Source organism: Macrobrachium rosenbergii, chromosome 12 (assembly GCF_040412425.1).
Source record: "Macrobrachium rosenbergii isolate ZJJX-2024 chromosome 12, ASM4041242v1, whole genome shotgun sequence".
Lineage (NCBI taxonomy): Eukaryota > Metazoa > Arthropoda > Malacostraca > Decapoda > Palaemonidae > Macrobrachium > Macrobrachium rosenbergii.
In genome coordinates, this window is record NC_089752.1 from 33693371 (window position 1) to 33716935 (window position 23565).

Below are 23565 nucleotides of genomic sequence, written 5' to 3' on the forward strand. Positions count from 1 at the left end.
ATATAAATTTTCAAACTTTGTTTGGAACGCTGATACAATTGGCGGAGACCCAACCCCACCGGATGCCGGTGGGCGTGGCGTGGCAGGAGACATACCCATGAACCCAGGTCAGTTTCATTCTTATACATTTGAACGCATCTGAGCGTCCGTCTGCCTCAAACTGTTTGGTTTCCTTTGTCTTTGCGCTTAGTTGTGGCGTCTCTCCTGGTGAAGTACTCAATTGCCTGTTTATTAATCTAGCTAGCCTAGCTCTGGGAATTGGTAGCTATGTCGGATTCAAGTTTCTCGGGATCCAGAGTTTGCGCAGGGAATTTTGTGCTCCGCCAAACTAGTTAAACTTAAGTACGACCGCCATTCTTTGTGTACAGCATGTAGGGGTCAAGAGTGTTCCCAGGAGAACACATGCAGTGAATGTATGGGATGGAGTCAGGAGTTTTGGCAAACATACAGTTCCCATCAGGTAAAGCTGGTTAGGGATGGGGATAGGAAAGCCTTTGCGTAAGGAAGCTAGGCTATCTTCTTCTTCGGTGGCGGCATCGGCGTCACCTCCTCTACAAGGGCTGTTCCTTCCTCCTCTCCTACCCCTCCTCTACCGCTGCTCTTTTCCCCTCTCATATTCCCCCTCTTCTTCACCAGCTTCCCAGTATGTTTTCCCTAAAGCCAAGCCCAGCCTCGAGGCTGATAAATCAGAATTCGTTCTTTTCAGAAATCAAATGGAAGTGCAAATGAACGGTTTCATGGAGTCGGTCTTAAGTTCAGCGCCGCACCGTAGTCCGGCGTTAGCGCCGGTGATGACGTCAGTGTTGGTGTTGGTGATAACAATGTGGTTGTTCGCCATCGTGTTTCAGGCGAGTCTGCTCGTTTTTCTGAATCTTTTGAGCAAAGGCAACTGTCCCGCCGCCTTCTGAGGCTAGAAGACAGTCCGGCGCTGGCGAAAAGGTCAGAAATTATTGCCCACGAGCAGGCTCGTCCTCTAAGGCACAGGAAAGCCTTAGTCCTGGTGGCGAAAGTAGTAAGCTTGACTCGCCTGCAAGCGCCTAAAAGCTTCAGGGAGACGTGAAAGTGATTCTCGCAAGGCCCCGGAGGTTGGGCGCGTAAGTCACAGAGTGTTTCTCCATCGACGCGTCGATCTTCTCGCCATCGCCGACATCGCAGGATGGTGTCCCCAGAAGCTTCGTCAAGGCGGTCGCAGTTGAAGCGGCACTACCTAAGGTTAAGTTCTTCAGGTGAGAGTAGCAGCAGTTCATCTTCAGTCTCTTCATATTCCAGCTCTTCGGATCCCCCCCCTCCTCGTCATCGCAAGTGGGATCAGACCTCTCGGCCCTTAAAGAGGCAATCTTCGGATAATTCCTGCCCTAGGGTTACTAAACTCTTCAAGAAAAGGACAGCCAGCCCTATACCTGGTTGCTCAGCGTGGGGATCCGATCAAGAAGATACATTTCAGATGCTACCTCCCAGGTCACCTAGGGCAGTCAAGAGGCCTAGCCCTCTCCAGGAAGTTCCGCTGCAAGTGCCCGGGCCTTTTACTCCTCCTCCTACACACGAAGTGTCTGCTCCTTTGGCTACATCCTCGCCCTCCCAGGAGTCTATTCTGTTGGAAGAGAAGCTAGAAAAGGTAGTCCGCAAAGTCCTTGGTATTCCTGAGGATAAAGAAGTCGTTCCTCCTCAACTCCTGGACGGTCTGGGCACGGAACTGATTCTTTCTGGTGAAGAAGAAGGTCCAGGTGAATCGGGGCCTTCTTCCCATTACGCTTCTCTACTCAGCTTTCTGGTGCAGTCGTACCCTCAACATTTTCAGCCGACAGCCCCCTCTTCTCCGACTTCTACGTTGCGTCTAGGAAAACAATGTCCTGCCACTTCACTTCCAAAGTTGGTACTCTCCACCGCCTCCAAGAAAGCATTAAAAGAGGTAGAGGCATGGTTGGAAGCTAAGAGGTCCTCGGTAAGTCGTCGTTTGCGTGCCCTCCTTCAAAGCTGTCGAAAAGGAGGCAAAATTATTACAGCAGAGGAGCTTCTCCTTCACTGGGATCCGCAATTTCAGCACAAGGGGACTTCGGGCCCCTTGTGGACCCCTCAAGACGCATTTCATTCGAGGCAGCCAAGACCTTCTTTTCTGCCCTAGATGTAGAACATTTTTCCAAGAACCTCTTCAAGCTCCTAGAGATTGTCAGCTTTATCAATTGGTCAATGGGAGCTATTTTTAAACAGGTGGAGCAGGCTAATGTCGCAGAAGATGTCTTGGAGAAAATCACGGGTTCCTTTCCTGCACCGATATTGCTATCCATGATGCGGCAGGCTTAAATTTCCTCCCTCTTCGCCATGGCCACTCTGAAGAAGAGGGAAACTTGGTGCTCGTTCTTATCTAAGGCTGTGACTTCTTCGCAGAGAACGGCGTTGATGTTCGCACCCTTTGACAAGGAGGGCCTTTTCCCAGAAGCAGTAGTGAAAGACGTCCTGTCAGCCATGGATAAGAGGGCGTCGTCACACATCCTGTCTATGTCTTCCACCAGACCGAGGCCTGCTCCTGCTCCTTTGACCAAGATGGTATCTCCTCTTAACAGGCATCCATTTCGTAACTCCAGGTCCAAACCTTACTCAAGGTCCCGCTCCAACTCCAGGGGTCACAAGTTCTCCTCGAAGCCACAAGGTCGTCATGCCAGTAAGTAGGATCCCTGTCCTCCATGCGCTGGTGGGGGCCAGACTCAGCCTCTTTTGGGAGGAATGGAGAGACAGAGGTGCAGATCGGTGGGTGTTGTAAGTGCTCCAGCTAGGCTACCGCCTTCCAAGAGCCCAACCTCCTCCTCTCTCCAATTCTCCCATTTCCTTGACAGCATACTCAGGAGGCTCAGTCAAGTTTTCGGCCCTAGAGACAGAAGTCCAGTCTCTCTTAGGGAAAACGGTCATCGAAGTAGTACAGGACGTGTCAACCCCGGGTTTCTACAACCGCCTGTTTGTAGTCCCCAAGTCATCAGGGGGTTGGAGGCCAGTTCGCGACGTAAGTGCTCTCAATCTGTACTTAGTGAAAACCAAGTTTTCCATGGAAACGAACCGCTCAGTTCTTCAGGCACTAACTCGGGGGGATTGGATGGTGACCCTCGACATGGAAGATGCCTATTTCCACATTCCAGTACATCAGGACTCCAGGAGGTATCTTCGCTTTGTTTTCAAGGACAAAGTTTACCAGTTCCGGGCCCTCTGCTTCGGCCTGTCAACAGCCCCGCAAGTGTTCACCAGGATTCTCGCCCCGATAGGTCATTGGCTCCACCTGGAGGGAGTTCGGATCTCCTTGTACCTCGACGACTGGCTACTCCGTTCATCATCAAGGGACTGCTGCATGGAGGACCTTCACAGAACCCTAAGGTTAGCTCGAGACTTAGGAATTCTGATAAACACGGAAAAGTCGAGCTTAGTTCCTTCACAGAGGATTCTTTATTTGGGGATGACTCTGGACAGTCTAGCTTTTCGGGCTTTTCTGTCTCCCAAAAGGGTCTCCTCCTGCCTTCAGACGGTGGAGAAGTTTCTCCTCCTGGACAGTTGCTCCGCCCGTCAGTGGATGGCTCTCCTGGGAACTCTGTCGTCAGCGGAGCAATTTGTAAAGTTAGGCCGTCTGCACATGAGACCCTTACAGTTTTTCCTCAGGGGCTCTTGGGACAGAAGGACCCAAACAGACTCCACGGTCTTCAACATTCCCCCCGACGTCAAGGGGCATCTTCTCTGGTGGAAATCGCCGGAAAGGCTTTCGGAGGGTCTAGATCTCCTCCCAAGACAACCATCCTTGCAGATGTTCTCAGACGCGTCCAATGTTGGGTGGGGAGCACATCTAGCCAACCTCAGGACGTCAGGAGTTTGGTCGGACGAACAGAAGAAGCTCCACATCGTCAAGGAACTGTTGGCCATTCACCTCGCTCTCCAGGACTTTTCGACCCACGTCTCAGGCCAAGCAGTCGCTGTTCACGCCTACAACTCGACGGCTCTAGCCTACATCCGGAAACAGGGAGGTACCCATTCCTTCTCCCTGTTCAAAGCTGCGAGGGACCTTCTTCTGTGGGCGGACAGCAACAGGGTGGCCCTGTTCCCTCGGTTTGTGCTGGGAAAGCTGAACGTCCTGGTGGACCAACTCAGCCGTCGGAACCAGACTCTCCCTACGGAGTGGACCCTGCACCCGCAAGTGTGCCTAGATCTGTGGAATCTGTGGGGCACTCCCATAATAGATCTCTTCGCTACCTCCAAGAACCATCGTCTCCCAGTGTTCTGCTCACCAGTTCCAGACCCACTGACTCACTTGGTGGACGCCATGCTCCTAGACTGGACGAACTTGTTTGTCTATGCCTTCCCTCCTTTCGGGCTCATCAGGCAAGTGATAAACAAAGTGAAATTCCATCAGAAGGTCGAACTGATCCTCGTTGCCCCATTCTGGCCAAGGAAGGAGTGGTTCCCGGACCTGCTAGATCTCCTGATAGACTTCCCAAGGCTCTCTCCTCAAAAGAAGTCGCTTCTCAGACAACCCCACCTAATGAAGTTCCACCAGGGATTGTCCACTCTCGCTCTGACAGGCTTCAGACTGTCAGGAAGCTCATCAGAGCGCGAGGTTTTTCAAGCAAGGCTGCAGAGGCTATTGCGAGGTGCAGAAGGGACTCCTCTAGCAAATTATACCAATCCAAGTGGACAGTCTTCAGGAACTGGTGTAGAAAAAATAGTATCTCCTCTTCTTCGATGTCTATAACTCAACTTGCCGATTTTTTCATTTACTTGAGGGATTCAAGAAAATTGATGCCATCAACCATCAAGGGTTACAGAGCTATGCTGTCCTCCGTCTTCTACCATAGGGGGTTAGACCTATCAAATAACCGAGACTTGTCAGACCTCCTCAAGTCCTTAGACACAGCTAAGACCCCAAAACCTGCCCTTGCCTGGAATTTAGATGTAGTTTTGAGGTGGTTGATGTCTCCAAGGTACGAACCTTTAGAAGATCTTTCTCTTAGAGACCTCACTAAGAAATCCCTTTTTCTGGTTACTTTAGCAACGGCAAAGAGGGTTAGTGAAATACAGGCCATTGACAAGGAAGTGGGTTTTTCACAAGGTAATGCTGTTTGCTCGTTCACCTTGAATTTTCTGGCCAAGAACGAGTCTTCTTCCAACCCGTGGCCTCAGTCCTTTAACATTCAGAACCTCTCCGAAGTGGCTGGCCCTCAAGAATTGGAGGCTTCTTTGTGCCCCGTTAGAGCTATCAACACTTACTTAGCCAGAACGGCGAGCATCAGAGGACGTTCCTCTAACCTGTGGTGTTCAGTGAAAGATCCAACCAAACCTTTATCCAAGAATGCCCTGGCTTTCTTCGTCAAGGAACTCATCTTAGAGGCGCACAGGCACATCAACGAAGAGGACGCACGCCTAGTCAAGTCTCACATTCACGAAGTGCGCTCAATAGCAACTTCAGTGGCTTTCCGTCATAATAAGTCACTTTCGCAGATCACACAGAGCATCTTCTGGAGGTCGAAGTCGGTGTTTGCGTCTCACTACCTTAGGGAGGTCGAAGTTGCATATCAGGACCTGTTTGCGTTAGGTCCCGTATTGGTAGCAGGCTTGGTTTTAGGGGGAACACACTAGGGGGGTAGGTTCTTTATCTTTCCTTCCCCCTGTGGTTTTATGGTTGCTGAGTTAATGGGAAGCTGGGGGTGCTCAGTTCACCTGGAGTACCCTCCATTCTAGTTGAGCTGCTGAGGGTATAGGGAAGGGGGATGTATTTAACTATTTTTAGGTTAGGCGGTGAGGCCCGTTTTTCAGTCTGGTTGCTTTCCAATTGCTCAGGGCAAGAGCAAAAGGAAGTCACCCCTTGTCTTAGTCAGCGGTGTACTTCCCTGACTACTTGGGTTGTTATGGAGCAGAGTGGCTAGCAGTGCTTACGCCCAATGCCTCTGCAGGTAATGGAGCTTCAACCAGCAGCAGTACCTCCCTGCAAAAGCCCATCTACCAGGTAAGGTGACTCCTGCCCTTTTGTTGGTAGGGATCCTTAAGATACCCATGGTTAGAGTTGTTTGTTCCTTTTCTTTTTTTTTTTTGTGTAACCTTTCAATAACTGGTACCTCATCCCCTGCCCTTCCACCTTAAATGTGGAATCAGCTTTTTCAGTGTTTTGGTAAGTCATTATAATGAAAATGACATTTTTATGATAAAATGATGTTTCATTATACTTACCAAAACACTGTAACGTAAAGGCCTCCTCCTCCCCGCAGGGGGAGACGTTATCTCAGGTTTTCACTAATTGTGTATACCGAGAATGAAACTGACCTGGGTTCATGGGTATGTCTCCTGCCACGCCACCCCCACCGGCATCCGGTGGGGTTGGGTCTCCCGCCAATTGTATCAGCGTTCCAAACAAAGTTTGAAAATTTATATCTCGGACGTGTCGATTTTAAAGAGATAAAAGCTTTTACAGTGTTTTGGTAAGTATAATGAAACATCATTTTATCATAAAAATGTCATTTTTGGATATATTTGTCCAGCTCTTTGGTGAAGTATTCAGGATTTTCTTGTTTTTGGTGTGCACAGAATATTTTTCTTAGCTATTTAGCAATTTTGTTAGCCATGGTTAACTTTATTCTAATTAGCCAGGATGTGTTGTAGAATGAGATTGGTTAAGTTCTCTTTTCATTCTCACACTAAATGTGTGAAATGTAAGGGGGCAAGACAGTAATATATATTATCTTACTGTTCAGAATGTCAGGATTGGGACAAGCAAAAGTGACTTCGATATTGCATTTAGCGAGTTTGGATAGGAATAGAAATAGGAAGGCGGCCCTTAGAGCCGACAATAAGGCTAATGTAGCTCCTGTTCCATCTCCTCCTGTGTTAGGAGATAGTATTATTTCTTTTCCTCAAATCCCTGCTTTGTTGCCAATCCTTAGCCCTCCTACTTCGTTACCACATACTCCTTTACCTGGTTCCCGTGCTTCCAATCTCAACACCATTGCCAGCAGTGTTCCCAGTGTCAGTAGTGCACTGCAAAGTGACAGTGTTGTCCATATTGAGGAGGTGGCTACCCGTCCCACCAATCCTCCTGGACAAAGACCCCTGTCCCGCTCCCCAGCACTGGGGAGAAGACATACTGGAGGTCCAGGGGAGGCTGGTGGTTTTTACCCACAGGTAGTTGCCCCCTCCGCCGGGCCTGTTGTCCGTTCCCAGGCTGAGCGCCACTGGAAAGGTTAGTGCTGATCATCTGTCATAGGATTCGGGTGGCTTGTTGCCTGACAGGATGCGCCAGCGGCTCTGAGTTGTCTCCTCTAGGCCTTTGAAGAGGCATTCCGCCATTGCAGATAGTTCTCCTCCTCCTGTTAAGAGGTATAAGGAGACAAGTGCCAGTCCACAACCTTCATGCAGCTTCACTTTTCCACCTTCGGACAGCCATAAGTCTATAAGGTTTTCGAGCGATCAGTGCTTGTGCCTAGTCGCCCTGATCTTCCTCGTAAGCACCCATCGCCCTCTTCTCTTTGATGTCGTGCTTCCGAGCACCTGTCTCCTTTCAGTCACTTGTCGCTCACTTCAGTGCCACAATCAGCTTCTTCAACCAGCATGGTGCCAACTTCAGTACGCTTGGCGCCAGCTGCTGAGTGCTTGGCACCAACCCACCTCTTCTGCACCCGTCTTCACAGGAGGATTCTTCCTTGGCCCTGCTTCATTGTCAATTGGAGGATATTATGGGTTTTTTGAAGAAAAGATCTTCAAAGAGCAAGGATCCATCTTTGTCTCCAATTTCGTTGGATGAGGAGGAAGCAGAGCACGATTCCATCCCTTCGTCAGCTTACTCCGGTTTGCTGAAGTTCTTCCTGGCAAACTCTACTGACTTTTTCAAGCCTGCCTCTTCTGCTTCACCTGCGTCTACCCTCCTCATGGGAAAACGCTTTTCAGATGCTGCTTGTCTCCCCAAGTTAGTTCTTTCTTCCTCTTCGAAGAAATTCCCTCCAGCAGTGGATGAGTGGTTGACCTACAAGAAGGAGCAAGGTGAAGCTACCTTTGCCTTCCCTCCCTCTAAGCTTCTGAGGAAGAAATACCGCTTCCATGCCACCAGAGAGGCTCCTTTATTGGGAGTCTCTGCCTTCTCCCAATGGGACTTCTCCAGTCTGGTTGATGCTATGCACTGAACCTCGTTCAGTGCCTCGGCCAAGATTGTTTTCCCCTCTCGATCTTGTCCATCTCGTCAAGAACTTTTTTAAAAGTTTTGGAGATCTTCAGTTTTCTTGACTGGACTAAGGGAGGTTTGGCGAGAAAAAATTGAAGATTGTACGGACCTTGCTGAAGATTTCACTTTTGACTGACCTGGTGTTTTATCATGCGCCGATAAAGCCGCCAGGGATGGTTCCGCTGAACTTGCTTCTCTTTTCTCGGTGGGCATTCTCAAGAAACGTAAGTTGTGGTGGTCATTTGCCACAAAGGGAGTAACTACTACGCAGAAATCAGTGCTCTTGTTTTCTCCCTTAGACAAGACCCATCTCTTCCTTCAAGAGACAGTTAAGGAAATGTTATCAGACCTTCAAAAGAAAGCCACACTGGATCTTCTAGCTCAGTCTGCCAAGCTCCCGAAGGAAACTCCCTCTGTTTCCAAGTATTTCTTGCCCTTGCAACCACAGCCCTTTTGTGGAGCAAGATCAAGACCTCAGCCCAGACCTCGAGCTAACCTGCGTCCTCCCTCGAGGTCCATCGAAAAGTGCACTTTCAAGCCTGCTGTTAAGAAATGAAACTTTTGTCCTTCATGCACCCGTTGGAGGCGAGCTTCGTCTCCTTTGGGAGGAATGGAGTGCACAGGAGCAGACCCCTGGGTGGTCCAAGTGAGAAATGGCTACTCTATTCCTTTCAGAGACAGGTCTCCCTTGTCTAGGTTGCTGATCATCTTGACGACCTACTCAGCAGGGTCCAAGAAGTCTTTTGGCTCTTGCTCAAGAGGTAGAGTCCCTGATTCGCGAAGGGGCAATAGAGGAGGTACTGGATTGTTCGTCAGAGGGATTTTACAACTGACTCTTCGTAGTCCCCAGATCATCAGGGGGCTGGAGGCACATTCTGGACGTCAGCGCCCTGAACTTATTCATAGTAAAGATGAAATTTTGCATGGAGACTCCCTGCTCTGTCATGTCCTCTCTCCATCAGGGCAACTGGATAGTCTCCCAGCACATGAAGGACGCCTACTTCCATGTTTCCATCCATCTGGCCTCCAGCAAATTTCTAAGGTTCATGTTTAGAAGCAAAGTCTTCCAATATTGGACCCTTTGCTTCAGTCTGTCCATGGCCCCTCAGGTTTCCACGAGGACCCTCACTTCTCTTGAGAATGGCTTCATCCTCTCGGGATCAATGTATCCCCCTAATTGGACAATTGGCTTCTCCACTCCACATTGGAAGTGCAGTGTGCGGAGGAATTGAAGAAGACTCTTCGCCTAATGCGGGAGTTAGGCATTTTGATAGCATTTTGATAAACCTTCAGAAGTCACAGTTGACTCCAACACAGAAGATTCCCTATTTAGGGATGATTCTGGACTCTAAGCTTTTCGGTTTTTTCTATCCCCCAGAAGGATTGAGTCTTGCCTACAGACTGTTCGGGAGTTCCTCTCTCCCTCTTGGTATGCTCAGCAGTCCAGTGGATGAGTCTCCTGGGCATATTGGCCTCAGTAGAACAATTTGTGAAGTTGGACAGGCTTCACATGAGGCCTCTACGATTTTACTTGAAAGCAAGCTGGTGCAGAAAGACCCATCCACACTCCTTTGTATTCCCCATCTCATCTGAGATCAAGGAGGATCTTTGATGGTGTTTGTCAGAAGAAAAGCTTCAAGTAGGAATATCTCTTCTGCCGCTGTACCCCAGCCTAGAGCTTTATTCCGATGCCTCCGATCTAGGTTGGGGAGCCCTTTTAGGGAGCCAAAGGGTCTCGGGAACATGGACTTCGATTTGGAAGCCCTTAAATATTAACTTCAAAGAGCTAAAGGCCATTCACCTGGGCCTTCAGTCTTTCACTCCTCTGGTAGCAGGAAAGATTGTAGCAGTGTATGCAGACAACACCACAGCGTTGTCTTATGTCTGCAAACAAGGGACCACCCAATCCTTCTCTCTCTCTCTGCGAGACAGCGAAAGACCTTCTCTGGGAGAATCAGTACCAGGTGAAGTTTGTTACTCACTTCATGCAGTGAAAAATGAATGTCATGCAGATGAATTGTATCGCTGCAAATAGGTTTTTCCAACAGAGTGGAATCGGGACTCCCACGTATGCGACGATTTCTGGAAACTGAGGCAAACCAGCTGTGGGTCTCTTCGCAACATCGAGAAATTATCGTATGCCTCTCCGTGGCTCCCCAGTCCCAGACCATCTCGTATAGCGACAGATGCCATGCTGTTGGATTGGACAGGCCTGGATGTCCACGCCTTCCCACCTTCTGAATTGATCAGTGATCCATTCTGGCCCAGGAAAGAATGGTTTCCGGATCTGCTGCACTTATTAGTGGACTTCCTAAGACTTCTGCCACAAAGACAGTCACTGCTCAAACAACCACACTTCCTCAGGTCCCATCAAGGGTTGTCCACTCGGACGCTGACAGGCTTCAGACTGTCGGGAGCATTGTCAGTGTAAAGGCTTTTCAAAGCAAACTACAGAAGCTTTTGCTAGGTGCAAAAGATCTGCTAGCAGGCTCTACCAATCCAATTGGTCGGTTTTCAGAGGTTGGTACCGACAAATAATATCTTGTCTTCTGAAACCTCAATAAGCCAGTTAGCTGACTTTTTGCCTTTCCTGAGGACCGATAGGAAGTTGTCTCCCTCTACCTTAAAGGGGTATAGGTCATTGTTCTAAGACCTCAGAGATTTTGTCAGATTCTTCAAAACCTCCATTAGGAAGCCTGGATTTTCTCTCCTGGAATTTGGACATTGTTCTGAAATGGCTTATGAGCTCATCCTTCGAACATCCCAGATCGACCTCGTTTAAGAATCTCACTGGGGAGACTCTACTTCTTGTGGTATTAGCGATTGCAAACAAGTCAGCGAGCGGTAACCCTTCGACATGAGAGTAAGTTTTGCAAGTGGAAACCTGTACACTCTCTCTCTCTCTTTCTTATTTTGCTCACCAAGAATGAGGATATATCCAAGCCTCAGCCTTGCTCGTTTGTTATTAGGGGCTTAACGGACATCCTTGGGCCAGAGGAGAAAGAGAGACATCTTTGTCCTATGGGAACCTTGAAGTTCTATCTTCGGAGGACAGAAAAGATCAGAGGACCCATCCAACAAGCTTCGGTGCTCAGTGAAGATCCTTTCACACCCTTTATCAAAGAATGTGCCTTCTTTGTTCCGTAGAAGTTCGATTACAGAAGTGCATTCTCAAGTTCAGGAAGATGTTTTATCTTCCCTTACAATCAAAGCTAATGAGGTTCGAGCTGTCACTCTCAGCCAGGGGCAATCCTCATTTTCTACTTGCTTGGCGCCTGCCTCATCAATCTTATGCGTACAACCATTTGGCACCAACTCCCAGGTGCTTGGCACCAACTCCCAGGTGCTTGGCACCAACTGTGGAAAGTTCAGAGCCAGTACTTGGGTGCTAGGCATCAACACTGGGGCTCTCGGCATCAAATTCCAGGTGCTCGTTGCCAACTTCTGGGATATGCGGCTGGCATAGTTGAGAAAGGAAGCATAGAGGACTCTGTGTCCCTCTTCTGTCCCTTCGCCTTGTTGTAAGGTCGTTGAGTTTAAGGGAAGTCTGGCGGTACAGTGAGCTGTGGTTGTGATTCTTTCACTCACCCTTGGTAATACCGACGTCTTCCATATGGAAGTTGATCGATCTGGGGGTAGTAACTCCAGCATTCCTGAAAGCATTTTTCTCTGGTATGCTTAGCAATATTTATACCTAGAAATTCGTATTAGTATGGAATTTCACCGGGTGACATGGGGCCTCCCTCAGAAATAGATTTTTCCTTTGTCAAAATCCCTTTTTTAATGGTTGGGTTAGTGGTTCTTTATTATAGTTGTAGGTGACAGTGTTGTTTTATTCTGGTCTATGCCCAGGGCAAGGGCGCTATTTTTGGTCTTTGTCAGCCATCAGCTGCAGAGTACCCACTAAAGTAGAGGCAACTCTTGGCCAATACTGCCACGTCCTCTACAGGTTAAGATGAGCACTGACCAAAGGCAGTACCCACCTAAAGCAGCTCACTTATCAGTTAAGTTACAGCAAGCATTGACCCAATGTTAGCAACCTGTCGACCCCCGGTATTCACGAGGGAGGGACCACAATCCCCTGTGAATAGCTAAAATCCACGAATACTTGACACCCCCTTTACAAATGCTTATAACTGTCTTTTTTAATCTTCCAAACACCAAGGACCCCCTCTAAAAATGCTTATAACTGCATATTTTAATAGTTCAAATACCAAATATACCTTAGACTATTATCCTAAAACACATATATCATTTAATATAATTTCAATATTACTTTAATATAATTTTAATATATTTTCAATCAGTTTAATATCATTTCAGTGTGTATCCTTTCTGAGCATCATATCTATAACAGGTGAAAAAAACCAGCTTATGAGCTCAGGTACCAACAGGGTTCACTATAAGGCGGTCCCTTGGGTACTATAAAGGGGTCCCTCCTGAACCTATGGAGGGGAGAGAACCAGATTTTCACCAGCCAAAGCCAAAAACCTATTTCTTTCCACACAAGTTTCTCTCTCTCTCTCTGAGTTATTATAGTATCTTATTATTATTATTATAGGTACAGTATTATTATTATTATTATTATTATTATTATTATTATTAGTAATATATGAAAATTAGTACTTATTATTACCTGTATTATTACAGATTATTATTTAATCTTATTAATTGTAATATTAATATTTGAAGAGTAGTAAATAATTTTTTTATCCAAAAAATGTATTTAGTCTTGAAAATAACATCAAAATACACTAATTAGTGAATATTTCTCAATGAAAAAGTCTGCAAATTGCCAAATGTTTTGCGAATAATTTGGGGATGAATTCCACAGAAAAATCCGCGAATTGCGAGACCGCGAAAAGCGGGGGTTGACTTTACCTATTGGTTAAAGAGACTCAAATGAGAGAGAGAGAGAGAGAGAGAGAGAGAGAGAGAGAGAGAGAGAGTTCATTTCTTTGATCTCTCGGAGAATGTTAATCCATTTCTGTTTACCTGCTGGTCACACCCTTTATAGTCCATGTGACTGACAACAGAATTTATGTGTTTGTTTTATGTCTTCCAAAGATGTATTACCTGTAGTAGTACTACCTATACATTTTTAAAACATTATGAACACATACACACATTGTGTGCATGTGCTAATACCCATCGGTTAAAGAGACTCAAATTAGTAGTATCTCTTCCTGAGAGACAGAGAGATTATTTAGGACTCTAAGGCTTGGCATATGTAAAATTATTTTATCATCTTGGGATTTTTTTGTTAATCTTGAGATTTTCTAAGGTCAGTTCTTGGGATTTCGTAAGAAAAATGTTTTGAGTAGCAGCACACACCCAAATGACTCAGGTCAGCCGTTAGCACACCAAACCACCAAGCTCATGGATTGACGCTCTGCTCTCCACAAAATGTTTTTGTTTTTTAGAGCTTTTCAGTTTTTAGAATTTCAGATAAAGGATTGTTTACCTGTATCAGAATGCTGTTCAAGTAGCACTAATCCATTTTTTTTATCATAGCAAGAGATACAAAGAAGTGCAGAGAGGGATACCACTGAGAGATGAAATGCTCACGATTTCAAAATGTAAATGGAGCTTTTAAGGCATATATATGCCCATTAGGCATAATGAGAGTTAATATTGGACATGGCAGAGAAGGAACATGCAAAGGTAGAGCAAGTTTTAGAGGAGGTAAAATATTTATCTTACCTTACCAACTCAATTATTGAAAGGGTAGGCAAAAAAGGAAGCAAAAGCCTTGGTGATGTTACAGAGACACTGAACTAATAGTAGATAAGAGTACCTCATTAGCAAAGAGAAAAATGTATGATTGGAGTGTAAAGCCTCTGCTTATTTACATAGCAGAAACATGGGCACTTAAACTTGGACTAGATGGCAACTCAGGTTGAAAAATGTACAAGCTAGAAGATAAGCAGGGAGAACTTATTACATGTCCATCCTTAAGGGAATATTTTACATTAAATGTCAGTAACGATGGTGATGATTCTATCTGTTGTATAACAGTTATCAGCAGATTTTAAGGGTAAGGAGGGCCAACCCTTTGAGAGTTGGGTATTTTTGCTCGTTTATTCGTTTAAGGTTTACTTCTTCACTCAAAGAAGAATTATTAAGGTTGAATATTAAAGAACCAGTGTGTGTTCTCTACTGTTTCTTTTGACTTTATCATAACTTTAATTCTTGCCATTTCTTACAGTCATGGTTATTTCTTGCACTAAACCTTCATACTAAGTTTTTAAATGTTCTTCCAATTTCAGAGCCTGGATATTATGAAGATGGGAAGTTTGGTATACGTATTGAAAATGTTGTAAGGGTAGTGAAAGCTGAAACACCATACAACCATAGAGATAGAGGGTTCTTAACATTCAAGACCATTACTTATGTCCCTATTCAAACTAAGTTAATTGACCCATCGCTGCTGACGAAGAAAGAGGTAGAGTATTTGAATTTTGTTTTTAAGTTATATAAATAAATTAAGACGGAGCCACACTTTCAATCTTCCATAGGTATTGTCTAGAGGCTTTTGTTCTAAATGAATGATAGTTGCATTGGTTAACAGTATGTAAAGGACACTGAATACAGTCACACCGTGGTTAACAGATTTAATCTGTTCCAGAAGGCTGCCCTTCAGCGAAGTTAATTTTCCAATATTATGAAACTATGGTTAATTGTGCTAATCTGTTCTAGACCTCTAAAATACAACAGATGAAAGGGATTTTAATTCAAATCCAAAAAGCCTAGCATGTAGAAATTATATAAGGAAAAACAAAGTAAATAGCCAATATAAATGCAAATTTGTTCTCACACTACCTGTAATTTGGAGGGTTGATGATGTTTATGGTGTGTGGTGAGAAAGGTAAAGAAGAGGAGAAATGTTATTGTATGCAAGGGGATTCCCTTTCCATAAAAACAGCAGGCAAGTGTAGTTTTTTCTTGAGATTCAGTATGTTTCTTTCTCATTAAAAGCCTATCAGTTGTTTTTGCATGCATTTTAAAATTTTATTAAAGTAATAATAGGTAGTATCGTCATTCAGTAGGTTTAGAACACAGTTTGATACAACTTGTCAGGGTGATATTTTATAGCAAGAGTTTGCACTTCGTCTGATTATGCACACATCCTGTTATTAATGAACTAGGGACTTCTCCCTTTCTTCCTCTTTCTTTTCCTTGAAAGACAGTACCTCACCTCTGCTGCTTCCTCTGAAGTTCCTACAGTTCTTTTGTGAGCTGTGCTTTGTATTCCTTCACTAACTCCTCCACATCATCATCACTGACCTCCAAGCCCACGGAATTGCTCAGAGACAATATCCCCCACAACAGGCTTACCCTTGCTGGCATCTCTAGTCTTCTTATGGACTGTGATGACTCATTCACAGTACAGTTACCTTGCACTAGAATAACAAACACAAAAACACAGATACAGTAAAAACACACAAATATGCAGAGACAGTTTTGCTGAGGTGTGCACTGAGTGGGATGCACTTGGTAGACTGAATCCTTGCTTTGCTCCAGCGTGGCTGCACCCGTGACTCTATGCACTTGCATGCTTTAGCCAGTCATCTTTGTCCATCCTTAAATTGAGCAAAGTTTGTTAATGGAATTGTCCTTTAATCAAGTGGTTCGTTAACCAAGGTATGATTGTTTAATTCTGGTCAAAAAGCATAAAAGGGAGTTAATTTGTCAACTTTCATTTATTGGTCTAACTCAGTTGCTTTTGTCAGAACACTGGAGAGTATATGTAAAGCCGATAAATTTATCAAAATTATTTGACAAAAGTATGGAAACATTTTAGTATATATAGTTACATTTTCAGTTGAGTTGGAGAGATTCCCCACACCTCTCAGGTGTCTGCCGTGCAATACACTCCCACCTGCTACTGGGAAGAAGATTAGTTCATAATAAAAAAAAAAAAAATCAGTTCAGTAATAGAAAACTGAGTAAGGACAAACAACAAAAGGGGTAAAATGCCAATTTTATCAGAAATGCACAACAGCAACACCATCATGTACAATTAGCTCAATGACAGTCAGCCCTTATAATATGATAATGAGAGGTACTGTGATAATTTGGATTCCCACAAGGTGACACCTGCTGGTGTATGAAGGGCTGTGGGAGATTCATAACTGCTAGATGCCATTAATCACCCTCATAGCGGGGTAGCGCTGTCAGTGCACCTCATGTGTTGCAATGTAGGCATTACTTAAGGGCCTTTGCAGCGTCCCTTCGGCCCCTAGCTGCAACTGCTTCCATTCCAGCTTACTGTCCACCCTTTCGTAACAATTGATTCATAGTGCAACTGCGAGGTTTTCCTCCTGTTACACCTTTCAAACCTTTTACTGTCAATTTCCGTTTCAGTACTGAATGGCCTTAGTTGCCTCAGTGCTTGGCATGTATGCCTAAAATCTATAAATCAATCAATCAGTCAAAACCATTAATCACTGTAGTCTTTGATGTTGTCATGGAAGAGAGAAACAATATCAGATTGAAGTTCCTCATGAGAAGTGTATCAAGTTAGGCCCTTCTAGATGATGATTCTTATCATTTAGCTAATGCAATAAACTGGCAATCCATCATCATAAATCACCATGCTGATGAAAGAAAAGGATTAAGTTAAATTCAACCTGTCCAGAGTGACTAAATATGGCAGGGTTTTGGGAAATTTCTCAAAGTCTAGATATGCTATCCTTGTCGAGCAAGTTTGGCTTTGCTTAAGTCTCATAATAAAGTGGCAAGGGAGATGGGAAAAGTACATTTCTTACCATTAAGGATCTGGACAGGTCTCTGTAGTTTATGTAGTCTGTCAAGGTTATGGGTCTCCATGTTAGTTTTTTCCATTGTTTAATAATTTTCATAAGCAATGAGGTTCACTTAAAAAGCTTATAAGGACTCTTGGGAAAAAAAATACTATGTGCCAAGCTAGCTTGATTTTTGCCTCTACAAGTCCACTCCAAGTGCCAGTGCTGACAGAATGAAAAGATGACTTTAACAGACTGAAGGTAGAAGTCTGTTTTGTTATTTTACTCAAGTGTAATTCTAGGGTTTAGTTAATAAAAGGATTTTGACAAAGGAAAAATCTATTTCTGGAGAGGGGCCCGTGTCACCCGGTGAAATAGTCCATTCAGCACTTATTTCTAGGTAATTCCGTTGCTAGATACCAGAGAAAGCTAAATGAAATGCTGGAGTTACTACCCCCAGAGCGAGCTCCACTAGATGGAGTCGTGTATGGAAAAGGGTGAACTACAAAAACACGGAACCTTATCCTATAGAGATTCCCAATGTCAAAAGTCCCAACGAGAGAGGTGCCGATACAAGCTCATGCACTAGCGGACTGTATACAAGGCAACACTAGCCGCATTCCATGTTAGCACCCACCTCACTAGAATGAAGTTTATCAAGGGAGGGAGAGAATGAAAAACAGGGGTGGGTCACGGGTGACACGGGCCCCTCTCAGAAATAGATTTTTCCTTTGTCAAAATCCTTTTTCTGGATCGGGTCCTGTGTCACCCGGTGAAATAGTAACAGAGAAATAAACATCATTCCTATGCTATTAAAGACTTAAATAGAAACGTTGAAAACTAGGAGAATTCTACCCTGAACATAAGTAAGGTCCTCTAAGTTCATGTAATGAAAATAATGTAAGTGGTCACCGTCTAAGATCATGAGCTTAGAATAGCACCTGAATAGGCTTGTATTAAGAAAATACTTCCTGCCTAATAGCAGACCCAATGACAGTGCGTTATAGGTTAAGGTTTAAGGTTTGTGTGGTTTCGTATTTTTTAATTTTCTTAGTTGCAGGTTACAGGTACTGCTTTTGTATACAATAATTTGTACAGTATTATTATTATTTTTTTTTTTTTCAGGAAAGATCAAAATCATTTATTAACCCTTAAACGCCGAGCCTCTATTTACGAAAGTGTCTGCCGTATGCCGGCGGCGTTCGGAGTTAGCGCCGAAGCGAAAAAAAAGTTTTTTTCAAAAAAATCACAGCACACTTAGTTTTTAAGATTAAGAGTTAATTTTTGGCTCCTTTTTTTGACATTGCCTGAAGTTTATTATGCAACCATCAGAAATGAAAAAAAAATATCATTATCATATATAAATATTGAAATATATGACAGCACGAAAAAAATTTCATATATAATTGTATACAAATCGCGCTGTGAGCAAAACGGTTAAAGCTAATGAGTTATTTTTTTTCTTTGTATTGTACACTAAATTTGTAAAACGATCAAAGCAACACAGAGAAAATATTATCACAAAATGATGCATGAATTCGTAACGTGCGGACGTAAAAAAGTTTTTTTTTTAAATTCACCATAAATCAAAATATTGTGCTAGAGACTTCCCGTTTGTTGCAAAATGAAGGTAATTGATTGAATATTACTAGACTGTAAGTGTTTTAGCTTACAATTGCAGTTTTCGACCATTTCGGTCGGGTTAAAGTTGACCGAAGGTCGAATTTTTTCTATTTATCGTGATTTATATGAAAATATTTCAAAACTGATAAAAGCTACAACCATGAGTTATTATTTGTTGTATTCTACATGAAATTGCACACATTTTCATATATAAAATTTTATGTAACGACTAATATAAAATGGTGCAAACATTACGACAAAGTGACGAAAGAATTTCTGAGATGTTCGGCCGAGTTACCGTGCGCGGACGTAAGGAAAAAGTTTTTTTCAAAAATTCACCATAAATCGAAATATTGTGCTAGAGACTTACAATTCGTTGCAAAATGAAGGTAAATGATTGAATATTACTAGAATGTAAGAGTTTTAGCTTACAATTGCGTTTTTCGACCATTTCGGTTGAGTCAAAGTTGACTGAAGGTTGAAATTTTGGCACTTATCATGATTTATATGAAAATATTTCCAAGCTGATAAAAGCTACAACCATGGGTTGTTTTTTATTGTATTTTACATGAAATTGCGCACATTTTCATATATAAAACTTTATGTAACGGGTAATGTAAAACGGTGCAAAAATTATGACAAAATGACGAAAGAATTTCTGAAATTTTCGGCCGAGTTACCGCGCGGACGTAAGGAAAAAGTTTTTTTTAAAAATTCACCATAAATCAAAATATTGTGCTACAGACTTCCAATTTGTTGCAAAATGAAGGTAAATGATTGAATATTACTAGAATGTTTTAGCTTAAAATTACGTTTTTCGACCATTTCGGTAGAGTCAAAGTTGACCGAAGGTTGAAATTTTTTGTAGTCGACGTACGGTACGTCTGCTCATCACCCGACAGGACAGACAATTTTAGTTGACTTACGATACGTCCAGTCGGCGTTTAAGGGTTAATGTCTTGCTGTTAAGTTACTTAATCTTTAGTATTGTATTTGCTAAGATACATATGAAGAGTATAATGCAAATTTTGTAACTAGTAAGTTTTACAGTATTGAAGAGCATTTCATAAATATTTACGTATGAGGTGTTTGGAACTTGAAGGAAATTTCCTGTCTGGTCTAAAATTACCCTTCATACTTTCTCATAATGATGTACAGCTAAAGGAGGACACTAATATTAATGTTATATTTTACAGGTTGATTGGCTAAACAGTTATCACATGGAATGTAGAAATAAAGTTGGGGAATTACTACTACAGCAAGGTCATCAAGAGGCTTATAATTGGTTGGTTAGGGAAACACAGCCAATTGGTTAATATTAGTCTGTAGATGATAGTGAATATTTGATTTTGGGTGAAGAGCAGAGCAAAAGAGAGTTGGTTAATCTACTCTCGTATATTAGTCTAACTCAGTTACTTTTGTCAGAATACAAGAGATTAACTAAAACCAAGCAGCTTAGTGAAAACTACGATACAGTAAACAAAAAAAGCATGAAAATATTTTAGTAGTTGCAAAAACTAATAATTACTGATCTGTTGCTCAGTTGAGCAATAGAGATTCCCCTCACCTCTCGGGTGCCTGCCTTGTAATACACACCCAGCAGCTACTTCCCACATCCAATCTGTTGAAATGGGCGTTTTGTGCAATGTTCATTTTGGTGATGGTTTCTTTCCCCTAAACCCAAGCTTTGGCATTCTCTCCTTGCTTCCATATATCAAGGTGATGATAATCTTCCATTTTATAAGTCAGGATTACTGTATTGCTTCCTTTAGGGTTAGGTCATACTTTTTTCCTGAATAAAAATTTCTTTTATTTTTACTTACGGGAGTCACCATTGAGAATTAGCAAATTTTTAACAAGATGACAACTGTAATGTAACAGATGTTTTCAATTTGCTTGTTTATGCCAGTTTGGCTTGTGGGCCTATTAATTAGTCAAAAGATAACTCAGATGTAATATGCATAATCATTGGAATTATACTGACACAGCATAACCAGCTTAGCCCAGTACAGTCATACTCCGAACTTACGCGAGGTTAGGTTCCAGAACCCCTCGCACAGGGTGAATTTTTGCGTAAGTTTGGCATGGTCTCTAAAAAGGCTAATAAATGCTTATTTCTAAAGTTTAAACACTAAAAATGAACCTAATCATGCTTCCAAATTATTAAGTTAACTTTTAAATGAAATTAAAGTTACTGTAATTTCATTTAAAAATTAGCTTAATCCATTACCCTTAAAAAAGAAATAAATGCTTGTAATAAAACTAAGATTTGGAAGAGAATTTCTCTCTCTCTCTCTCTCTCTCTCTCTCTCTCTCTCTCTCTCTCTCTCTCTCTCTCTCTCTCTCTCTCTTCCAACCGATCTATTTTTAGAATCGTCTCAACCTCTTTTTAACAGCTTCTTTATTCTGCATCTCTTTCTCTTTGTTCTGAAATGCTTTTTTATGAACAAACTGTTTTATATTTTGACTAATACAACTCATAGTTATTATGTCTCTATGTTTTAGAACGTATTTGCAACACTAGCGCATTTACACTTCTTAGACGATACAGGTCAAATTAGATCAATTTAAACTATCTACTGCACAGGTAAAGATGTACAGAGAATTAATAAGTTGTAAAAATGTGTGAGCGCTAACTATGAACGAGAGAGAGAGAGAGAGAAGGGTTGTCCTTACTTTCAAGTTATATTGTTCATGAATTATTACGGGGAGAGAGAGAGTTATTCTTACGTTAGATATCAAAAGATGGAAATTCAGTATTAAAGTAACTATTAAATGAAATTAAAGTTACTGTATTTTCATTTAAAAGTTAGCTTAATACATTACCTTTAAAAAAAGAAATAAATGGTGTGACTCTTTCCCCCATTCCGCCGATCTATTTTTAGAAGTCTTCTGAACCACGTTTTTTCTCTTTGTTCTGAAATGCTCTATGTCTATGTTTTAGAATGGTGCATTTACAGTTTGTAAACGGTACAGGTAAAATTAGATCAATTCAAAATTATCTACTGTACAGTTAAAGACATACAGAGAAACAGCACTGTAGTACGTAGGTTGGCTAACTTCGAACGAGAGAGAGAGAGAGAGAGAGAGAGAGAGAGAGAGAGAGAGAGAGAGAGAGAGAGAGAGAGAGAGAGAGAGAGAGAGAGAGAGAGAGAGATAACAGTTGTCCTTACGTAAGAGAGTGAAATTTTTTATGAATTATTATGGACACACACACAGAGAGAATTACAAGAAAAATTAGACCACTGATTAGCAACACTCCCCTTGTCATGTTAAATGACATGTCTGACAGCTTTTGCCTTCACCTCCTTCTTACAAAAGATGAGGGAAGAATTTGTTTGTTCAAATAATATGAATTTTGTAATTACAGTTTTATTATTATTATTTAATTTTATTAATCTTATTATTTGAAAATTAGTACTTATTATTAGGTAAAAAGTTTATTTATCTTACAAATAAACATACCTCTATACATGTACCATAAAAATTCATCGCACTTTAAAAGAGATAGAGAAAGAGAGAGTGAGAAATTATTACTTTTAATAATATTTAAGGTTATTTAATTTACACATAAAAGGTTGAAAACTTATAAATTACATAAAAAAATTAAACAAACACTTTTGCTGGGTTTCTCAGTGTTCGCAAATGTTCGTGTGTCTGTGAAAAACTCGTGTATGACCATTAGTTAGGTTCCAATGAAAAATTCGTGTCTGTGAATTCGTGCAACTTGAATCGCGCAAGTTCGAGGTATTACTGTATAATCTACCAAAAGTGAAAATTGCACATTAAGCATAGCCTAATGTAATCTACCAAAAATGCAACTTACATGACACAGGAGATGTGTGATGAAATCATGTTTTAGGGGCGGGATATTAAAGGGTACAATAGTACTGATAATCATAACCCCTTGGCCTACACAAACCTAATAATGCAGGATGGTTTTTGGAAATTTTTTTTTTTAAGGAAAAAAGTGCACCTTAAATGGCTGGTAATACATAATTACCATAACATATTTAAAAGATGTTTAGTGTTTCAACATCTGTAGTCATTGAAGTCAATATTTTTTTTACAGGTGTACTGTGCAGTTCATGTTGATATGCAGGGCACAGCCTTTGGTAGTAGTATGCATAACTAATTTTCCTTGAATCACTGCCAACATGCCACTTGTATTAAGGAGAATTTTGAATGATTAGTTTTAATGACTAGTTTTGCAAACTTCTAAGCATTTGTATGAACATTTTATACATTCTGCTTTTCCAATAAACTATCCAATTAATGTACTTTCCGAGCTTTACAGAAATGCTTGGTTTTTTTAGGATCATATAAAATATAATGTATACTTCAAACATTTCCATTTAGTTTCTTTATTTAACTATCACTTTCAATTGCACTGCACTAATGGTCAAGAGGAGGCTACACAAGAACCCTCATCTAACCTTGCAGTTTACTTAGCATACATACACATTTAGCTTATTAAGCAATAAAATTTAAAAATAATGCATACACTTCACTTCACTTGAATTAGTGATTGTCTGTTTCAAGTTCATAGCGTAGGTTAAGACATTTCATAGGTAAGATAACTGGCTGGCTTAGGATAGGCTGTAAAGTATTTATTGTCACATGGGGAAAGCATATGACAGTGAAACAATATTACTGTATATTCCTCTTACAAAATATTTTTAATCAGTACATTTATGCACATAAATTGCTTGTTCAGTCAAAAGTTCTTTCATTTTTGAAGTTTTTTTTTTCCATATTAGTGCCTTCTAATGCTGTTGAAAAGTCAGCAAGGTAGATCTTCCAATACTTGCTAGATGTGCAAGCGTACCAGGTGTCAGGTGGTGATGGATTATGGCTTAAGAGTTTGAGGAGTATTGCATATGAATAATATAATAAGAAAATACATTAATATTCATTTATGTCATATACAGTAGGTGGATGTATGTGGGAAGAGTAATCTAGCTTAGAACCGGATAATAAGTCAAAAAGCAGTTGGGATGGATTATTTGAAGAGTTTAT

At 42.0% G+C, this 23565-nt stretch overlaps 1 protein-coding gene across 7 annotated transcripts in view; it reads left to right on the forward strand.

The window, feature by feature from the left end:
- LOC136843616 (xaa-Pro aminopeptidase 1-like) overlaps positions 1-22896 on the forward strand; it is a 169047-nt gene extending 146151 nt beyond the window's left edge. For 6 of the 7 annotated variants that reach the window (XM_067112149.1, XM_067112152.1, XM_067112150.1 and 3 more), the window contains exons 12-13: positions 14446-14621; positions 19743-20794. In XM_067112149.1, coding sequence (XP_066968250.1) covers positions 14446-14621; positions 19743-19862 — 296 coding nt within the window. In that variant the 3' untranslated portion in view covers positions 19863-20794. Of the gene's footprint in view, positions 1-14445; positions 14622-19742 lie in introns of all 7 variants that reach the window. The other variant, XM_067112153.1, reaches the window with a different exon arrangement.
- Positions 22897-23565: the final 669 nt, after the last annotated feature.